General features: G+C 46.0%; 1 protein-coding gene across 1 annotated transcript; it reads left to right on the top strand.

Moving 5' to 3' along the window:
- The first annotated feature begins 29 nt into the window (after positions 1–29).
- On the top strand, positions 30–9,114 carry MRTO4 (MRT4 homolog, ribosome maturation factor). Its single transcript, XM_067567533.1, has 8 exons — positions 30–125; positions 686–744; positions 1,485–1,588; positions 2,139–2,220; positions 4,692–4,759; positions 5,921–6,072; positions 6,972–7,048; positions 7,828–9,114. The coding sequence occupies exons 1-8, from the start codon at positions 98–100 to the stop codon at positions 7,972–7,974; spliced, it is 717 nt and encodes a 238-aa protein (XP_067423634.1). The 5' UTR covers positions 30–97; the 3' UTR covers positions 7,975–9,114.
- Positions 9,115–9,203: the final 89 nt, after the last annotated feature.

The following is a 9,203-nucleotide window of genomic DNA, read 5'->3' as shown; positions in this document are numbered from 1 at the left end:
GCTCAGGCACCTCCATAGGCTTCCTATCCCGGCAGCCCTTGCGGCACAGCTGGTCCTCGGCACCTCAGGGCGCCGCTGAGGCAGCAACGTGCGAGCCATGCCCAAGTCCAAGCGGGACAAGAAGAGTGAGTGACTCCCCCTCCCCCCCCGCAGAGCGCGGCCTGGGGGCTGCCCGCCGGGGCCCCCTGTCTGGAGGCGGGGGGGGGGCGCTCTGTAGCCCGCCGCCCTGAGCAGCAGCAGCACCGTCAGCGGGCGCCTCGCCGCTGTGAGGCGGGGCTCGAGGCAGAGCCTGGGGGCTCAGGAGCCGCGGGGGGGGGGCAGGGGAGGCTCTTCGCCCCGCAGTTCGGTCCCTGCCCCGCTGCGGTGCCGGGTATCGCTGCTGCGGGGTGTTCGGCGGGCTCTTGCCTGCTTAGTCTGGGCCGGGCAGTGGGGGTGGGGGCGGGGCGGGTGTTTTAGTCGGTAACTGAAGCCCGGACCCTACAACCGTGGGGGGGGGGTCCCAGCAAAACGTCAGCGCCAGAAGGTTGCCTGTGGTCTGCTAGGAGTGAATCAACAGTCTGCGCGTTCATCCAAGCTGATTTCCGGGCTGTGTTTGGCAGCCCGGTTTCTGGGCGGTGTAATTGTACTTTCCACAAGGAGTACCCAAGCGGCGAATTACACTGAAGCTCTTCTTTCTTTCTTTCAGTTTCCCTGACAAAAACCACAAAGAAAGGCTTAGAAGTCAAACAGAGCTTAATAGAAGAGGTAAGTAAGAAGGTACGGTATGTCTCAAGGAGCTGCACGTAGTTTTCCATTCTGTATTGGAGGAAAGCATAGCTATGCCCTTTCCCTTCGGTAGAATCCCCTCCTGTGAGGATCTTAATGTACTTTACACACACTAAGTCTCAGTACCTGCATTACAGATGTGGGGAAAATGAGCCACTCAGAGGCAATTTGACTAGACCCCAGAAACACTGGTCAACTGTTATGTCAGATGAATTCATTATTGATCTGTTAAGATTCTTTTTTTAAAAAAAAAAGTTACATTGTATACAGCAAAACGACTTCAGGATTTAAGCTGACAAGGGTCAGAAAAGGATTCTTCGTACCGTCTGTGTGCTGGGTCATACAATTGACCGAGTACATTACTGAGGCCTCTCAGTCTCTTCAAGTATTGGCTTTTACCATGGTCAGGACAGTGGACTTAATGGATGAGTTGTCTAATGCAGTTTAGCAAATCCTGTTTATTTTATAATATATAATGTTTATAAAATAGTGTTTTTGCATTGATAAGTTCAGATGGAGGATCTCACATCAAACATTCATAGTTGTTAGTGCCATTGAGTTCTTAATATTGCTGAGGTCCTAGAGAGGTTGCCATGAATAGAATCTTTGAACAATTCTTCCACCCCACCTTCTGTGTTTAAGCTGTTGCTGAAAGGCATTGGTATGCGATGGGGTTTTCTCTGTTTGCTATAACTGCTCAACATCATGTTTTCCTATAGTTGCGGAAATGTGTGGACACCTACAAATACCTCTTTATCTTCTCTGTTGCCAATATGAGAAACAACAAGCTGAAGGATATCAGAAGTGCCTGGAAACACAGCAGGTGAGGAATAGTCTCCCAGATCGCTTCCTTTCATGGCTATTGATCATGAATGTTGCATTATAGGTGTACAGATAGCTTAGACAGATTACTAGTACTTAGTTCTGAGGGAGTTGGTAAACTGCTAGAAGAGATCTATGAATTTTCTCCTCTTCCACCCCTCAACAGGGCAGTTTCCAGGAAGTAGCTTGAGACTCTTGGCTGCAGCGCTGAGATTAACCCTAAAATTTCAGCTATCAACGGGAGTGTTTTTTAAAAGAACAGGGCAGTATTCCATGACAGCTGCACCTTTCAGGCACTGGCATGTAGAGCTAAAGTGTTGCAATGACTGTATCATCTTCCTTACCTCTCCTGTTTGGGGCAGAACACTAATTTTCCTAATCCTTTGGTTACAAGAGAGAAGTTTCAAGATCCCCTTCCCCAGTCCTAAAGAAAGGGAGAGGATGGCTGTGACTCCCAGATTAAGAACCTGTGTCTTAATCCCTGATTCAACTCAGCAGATGTAGGGAGACCATCATGATGGATTCTTTTTTTTTTTTTTCTCTCTCAAAAGGATTTTCTTTGGAAAAAACAAAGTTATGATGATGGCACTGGGACGAGGGCCAGCTGATGAGTATAAGGAGAACTTACACCAGGTATGTTCTGATTTCCATAGCTTTTGCATGTTTGGAAGTAAACCCTATTCTCTGTAAATCTCAAGAGGAAATAAAGAATAGCTTTGGAAAGACAGAATGGATCAATATACTTCCATGTGCAGTAAATAGGGTTCAGATACTTAGACCTTTCCAACACTACAAACTTTTGTCAACACAAGTTATGCTGGTGTACGGCCACTGCTGTAATTAAACCGCTGTTGCGTGTTCTCACTATGCTGTGTCAGTGGAGTGCATTCACACTACCAGCTCTTGCATCGACACGGAGCAGTGAACTGTGGGTAGTTATCCCACTGTGCAACTGCACAGGGTGCTTTGGGAAGGGTTTGCAATGCCTGATAGGGCAGCACAGCATCACATGATAACGGTTTCTGAATCTCATTGTTCCATGGGCATCCTACTAGTTTGACAGCCACTTCTTAACTGCCCTGTCAGCCAAACTGATGTTGCTGAGTACAAACACAAGAATCCCACAGAAGTGTGTGAGTGGGGAGGGGAGGGGAGAGTGTGTGACAGGGAATGAATGTGTGTGTGTTGGGGGATAGTGAGTGTGTCTGCATGCTGTCTCTTTAAATTCAGACAGCAGCCGGCAGTAACCAATCCCGAGGCAGAAGCTGGTGCACAGACAGCTGGTGTCCTGACCTCCACCCCAGCTCAGTAGAGATCTGTACACCGGCAGGGGGAGGGAGACACACTGACATCAGTCCCCCACCTCCCTTCCTGGCTCTGCACAGCACATCAGGAGTCTCTCCCCCTTCCTCCCCCACCAGCAGCCCTTCCTTGGAGAGAAGGATTGATTCCCTCCAGATTCTCCCACAGCCTCATGTCCTCCACAGATCCAGGAGAATGATCCACCTCCTCCCCTGTAGTCTAGGCAGGAGCTGGTTTGCTGCGGGTAGCTGTGTGAACGCTCTGCACTGAGCAATTTCAAAACTTCCTGGGGCTTTGAAAGGGGACGGGCGCATGCCTTTGTAGCTGAAATGCAGGGCAGTGCAGCAGAGTTCAAACCAGTGAGCAGAGCCGTTAGGGTGGGCATTGCGGGATAGCTCCTGGAGCCCAGTTACAGCACACAGCATCTACACTTATGCTTTGTCACCCTGACTTTGCTGCAAAAAGCTCTAAGCCTCTCATTGAGGTGGTTTTATGTTGTTGTTTTGTCATCAGGGGAAGCATTGTAGTGTGTACATCACCACTGTATTGTTGCCAAAAGCTGACTTTTGTCGACAAAACTCTGTAGTATAGGCCAGCCCTTAGATTGTCAGCTCTTTGGGGATCATTTTTCTGCCTTGTATTTGTACAGCATCTAGCACAAAGGGTCCTGGTCCATGACTGGAGCTCATAGGCACTATCACAATGATAATGATAAAAACTACAAAGCCAGTTCTTCACTGATATGTAGATCTTTAGGCAATTTGCCTGTCACCTGTTGGGACAAGAGTCCCACTTCCAGTGTGGGCAGCCCTGGGACTCTGGTGGTGGTTAGCTTCACATCAGCGTAGCTTTGTTCACCATCGGTTCTTTCACAACAGTATGAAATTTGTCCTTTTAATCAGTTCACCGAAGGAAGGGTGTATGAGAATGTTGCAACATTTCTCTCTCGGACCCCTGGCATGTTTTGGGGGTGGAAATCACTGTGCCTTGCTCACAAGATGTCTAATTGGCGGGACATTCCTTGTTAGTACTACAATAACTCTCACCACAAGGTCTGGGTTTCAGGTGCAAGTGCCACCTCTCAGCCAATGCTGCTTAATCTCCTTGTGGTGGAGGCAGAACTGTTGGTAGAGCTAGAAGGATCTCCACATGTATATGTCTTCAAATCTTTTTGGCCTCTCACTGAAGTAGGACTGCAGCCTGTGTGTGAACAGTCTGAATTCATCCATCCAAATTTTCAAAATAATGTGGAGTCTCAACCCTATGGAATTCTTATTACAGTTTGAAAAACTAAACTCAGAAGCTAAGCGCCCTCACAGGCCTCAAAAAATCCTGTTTAACTAACTTTTCTCCTTCAGCAATTCTAAGACTAGATCCTAGTGACTTTTCAAATGGAATTTCTGTGACTCTTCCTCATCAAATATCTGAGAATCTTGATCTTAACTCTTGTCAGCGCCAGTGATTCATACTCTTTCCCTCCTCCATAATCTAACCTCCTTTCTTTACATTTGGAGTGTCCTGCCAAGCCACTGTTTCCCTCAGCAGAGAACAGGTTTCACGGCGGGAAGAAAAATCTTTGGAAATAGACTTGCCATCTACATCATGTCCTCTTTAATTTAGTGTTCTTCCCAGCATCAAAGGCCTACAAGAAACATCAGGGTTGATGAATCAGCATATGTAAATCTGAGGGTTGGGTCCTCTGAATTATCTGGTTTTCTTGAACAAACTCTTTGGTGTTTGGGGGCTTCAGCACAGCCAAGGATAAGTGCCCTGCTGAACTCCATGTGCTCCTTATTTTACAGGTCAGCAGACACCTGCGAGGTGAAGTTGGTCTCCTGTTCACCAATCGCACCAAAGATGAAGTGAATGAGTAAGTATCTGTGTGGGTAAGAGGGGCTTCAGTCTACTGACACACTTGTCACCAGTGTTACATCTTGATAGAGAGAGAACTAAAGTTCAGACTGAGCCTCTTCTCCCTAACTGAAACAGAGGCTATCATTGGCAACAATTCTCCCGCTCTCCTTGATGCTGGCCTCCTGACAGTGTTCATCTTAAAATGCTTTTACGCCTACTTAGGTTTGGAGGTGCACTGGGAGAAGCTCACAGTGGAAGCAGCAGGGGGAAAGTTATAGCAGGTTATGCCATGATGGAAAAGGGAGTGGGAAGGTGCTACGTTGACTCACATGGCTGCGTTCTTGGGGAGATGTTGAACCACACTCATCCATTTAAATTGGGTAATCTCCATAAGAATAAAATCTAATGCCACAGGGTGAGCAATGGTTAAGCAATCTCTGGCTCACGACCCCTCCCCCCCCCCAACACGGCTGACTGGACTCTTCCTTTCCTGAATCTCATGCTCTAAGATAACTTGCATTTACCTGCAAAGTGAGTGTGGGGGTCAAACAGCTACCAAGCTTTCCAGAGTCCCCAAGAGATCGTTTATACACAAGTACAAATCACCTTCTGGTGTTACCTGCCTGTGCAGGAGAGACCCTGTGAAAGCAGGAGAACATCTCTTGATACATTGGCCTGTCATTCATCCTGTGGACCCAAGCTAACTAGAGGAACTTTGCTGCGAGGGGCAGAGGGGGTACTGTACACCTAGCTTGGAAGGGATGAATTTCTTGAATGAGGTAGTAGGAAACACTGCAAACCTGCCTACTTATAAAGCTTTTCCATCAACAGAACATTCACAACCTCAATTACCCTCTTTCCCCCACCTTCCCTTTCCCCTTCTGCAAAAAACAATTAGTCTGGGCTTTCCATAAGCTGCTGTGCGCACAGAGCCAGAGACTCTCTGAAGTTCACCAGGGGCCTTATTACTGCAGATATGTTTTATATGGAAAGTGTTTGGATACTGGAGTGATGGATGGTGGTACAAAACCCGTAGGTTGATGCTGATTTCACAGTGTCTGCACCTCTTGGGATAGAATGGGGAGAGTCCCAGGCTGACCCATCCCAAGTGAGGTTTATTCTACAGCTGGAGGCTTCTTAAATAAGTAACACTCTTGTTTCCTGCCCCCTCTCCCAGATGGTTCTCTCAGTTTAAAGAGATGGACTTCGCCCGGGCGGGTAACAAGGCGACATTCACAGTGAGTCTGGACACAGGACCCCTAGAGCAATTTCCCCATTCTATGGAGCCTCAGTTACGGCAGCTGGGATTGCCAACGGCTTTGAAGAAAGGTATGTGAGCTGGCTGGGGCATGTGACCATGTTTCCCTCTCTGCTACTAAAATTATTCCAGACTTACTGGCTTTTATTTAATAACTGTGGATAGCATCTTGGTCCGCATATATGCAGAAAGACCCGACAGGAAGAGTGTTAGATGAAGGAAGCAGAACTCAGAGCATATGTTCAGCAGGAAACATGTAATATTAAAACCCCTTCCTCCTCCTATGGTTGGCACTAGAATTATTTGTTCTGAATCATAACATTCTTGTCTTAGAGCTGGTCAGAATAAGCCAAGCACCTGATGAAAGCTCCATCTCCAAGATGCCTTGGTTTTTCAAATCAGTCAGCTGGTGACAGCTGGGCTTGACCTACAGGTCACAAGGATTTCTTGCTGAGAAGGTGGTTTATTTACTTCATTGTATGCCTTGGCAAAGCCACAGCTGATTAGGTGAAATCTGTGATTCCCTCCTCCCACTCCTTTGAGAGAAACAGCCTGAATTAGTAATTGCATGAAAATGGCAGAGCCATGGGTACTCAGCATTTGAGAGGACAGATATGAAGCAAACACCTGCTAAGAGATTGGTCACTAAAGTAGGTTTACACTGCATATCAATAACTAATACATACCTTACATTTCTGCACAGAACTATCAGCCTATGTAAAAATCAAACCAATTTATTGTGCTGAATTTTAGCATCAAGATTTATAATTGAGACGAATGTTAAACCCTAGTAAGACCTGTACCACTTTGGTACAAAGAGCTGCTGCTTTGAAGCTTCATTACTCTATGCTGCCAGCAATAGAGAACCAGGCTGGGAGCTCCAATCACCATAGCAGCTCCAGGGTTCCTCCACTTCATGTGGTATTCACCCCCTGACTGGATCCCACCTTCTTCCTCCCTGTTCCTGCAGGAGTAGTGACACTGCTCTCCGATTATGAAGTCTGCAAGGAAGGGGATGTTCTGACTCCTGAACAGGCTCGTGTCTTGGTGAGTAACAGGTTAGCAGCACAGTTATGCAGCTACAGTTCAGCTGCAGCAAGTATTTCCATCCAATAAGAAGCCCCGTGTCTCTTTCATGAAATTACAAATCAGTGTGGTCAGTAAATTTAAGTCAGCCTTGGAGACCATGTGTGTTCAAATCAAATTACTCCTGTTCTGGATATTGACTATAATGCATAGCTGCTGTTCATTGGAGTTTTAATATGCATCCTTAAGAGCTGTTTTGGCTGCTAAGCAATAATGCTGGACTGAGGATTAACGACCAGCTGGAAGAATAAGAGCCCAAGGTGCAACTGAAAGAGCCCAGCTGATCACTTGAGAAATATCCTATGGTGAGACAGGTATTGCTTAATTATCAGAACATAAGGAGAAATGACCAGGTTCATGGATGATGGGTGGTATTTAGGCCAGGGCATTACTAAAAATTAAATGCCTTGCATGTTGAGACTTGAATCCTACCTTTGCATTCTAGTTTTATACTGTGCATTTCAAAACCAACAGTAAAATCATAGCTGCCTGAAAGTGAGGGACTGGGGAAAGGATCCATCTCATCTAAACTGAAGGGAAAATCTGCATTAAAATAGCTTCTTGCTTCTGGTCTTGCTCAACTTGGACAACTTAATCATAATGTGCATTTTAGTATGACTCTTGCCTTACTTACATTCCCAATTTTGCCACAATCTAGTTTAAAGGCGTTACTGAATGTGAGAGCTAGACTTGCCCCGAGGGGGCTAGCAGTCTGAGTGACAAGTTTGTCTCCCTTTCAGAAACTGTTTGGCTATGAGATGGCAGAGTTTAAAGTGACTATCAAGTGCATGTGGCATTCCGAGACAGGAGATTTCCAGCAGTTGGCGAAAGACACAGAGGAAACCTCAGAGGAGATGGAGGATGACAACCAGGACAATGCCAACTAACTGAAAGGCCCGCTATAGGACATTAGAGACAGTTTGTTCTATTTCAGGCCTAGTCCACTGGAGCCCATGGGTCATCTCCCTCTGTTGCAGCAGGACAAAGTCAATCAACCCACAGACTTCCTATTTATCAAAGATGATGCAAATGGTTTATATATAAAATTTAAGTAGAAATTTTGGATTCTTAATGCTTATTTGGGCATCTCTGGGCCAGGAGCAATTTTACAGAACCTCAGAGCAGGCTAAAGGTTTCATATAGGAAGTAAAACCCTTTCCACTATGTGACTATTCTTGAAACTTGAGCCCTATCTATGCAAATCGACTTCACTGCCCCATAATCCTTCCCTTCTACAGAAAATTGCTTTTGAACTGCTCTCTTTGCATTAGAAATGATAGTTGCAGGGAGACAAGTTGCATTTAAACAGTTGCTCTCTAAAGGAGAATGTTCCAATTCTTATTGCCTAGGATGCCTAATAGGTTGGGTTTTGTCTTCATTCGACAGTTAAGAGAACAAGCCGGACTATATTCCTTTCTGAGAGCAGATGCTGACTAACCTACAACTGAAACCAAAGGATGAAGTGTAGGGACTAAGCTAGTTTTCTTCTGCCATGTTTTAGTAAGTTCCTTCTGTCTTCACTGAGGCTGTTTAACAACAGTGCATCATCAGAACTACTGCAGCTTCCCTCAGGCATAGCATGTTTCTCACTCTAGAATGGAAATACGTGGCTTTCTACCTTTTTTCATGTGTGGATCCTTAAGAAATTTCAAATGGAGATGTAGACCCTTTTAGAAATCAGTCTGCAGCATGTCCACTGTTCAAGTGAGTGTCAACAGAATTGAGGGAAGTTACCTAGCTAGCGTGGAGTAAACAAAGTGCTAGTTAAACAGTTACTGAATGGCAGGCTAGGTCCTACTCCTGAGCCATTAAGGTTATTCCTGCAGTTTTACTATTTAACAAAACATGGTTTAGGCAGCCTGCACCTGGGCTGAAATCCTGATGGCGTAGGACCGTTTCAGAAGGCCGAGTCTGCACTTTGAAGTTCCTCTGATCTTTCAGAGGGGCCTCCTTTCACAGCTGCTGCCTTGGAAAGAGATCAAGTAACTTGGCTAAAGTCCCTTTACGAGTGAACAGCACAAGCAAAATTGGATGCTGCACCCTTCCTAAAAGGAATTCCATTGCTTTAAGCACAGTGGCCCTTGTGACTGCTACTGTAATTGGGTTGGGCTGTTAT

The sequence above is a fragment of the Emydura macquarii genome, unplaced genomic scaffold (genome assembly GCF_026122565.2).
Source record: "Emydura macquarii macquarii isolate MOO-44397 ecotype Brisbane River unplaced genomic scaffold, CSIRO-AGI_Emac_v2 contig_2768, whole genome shotgun sequence".
NCBI lineage: Eukaryota > Metazoa > Chordata > Testudines > Chelidae > Emydura > Emydura macquarii.
This window is presented reverse-complemented; position numbering and strand designations above follow the sequence as displayed.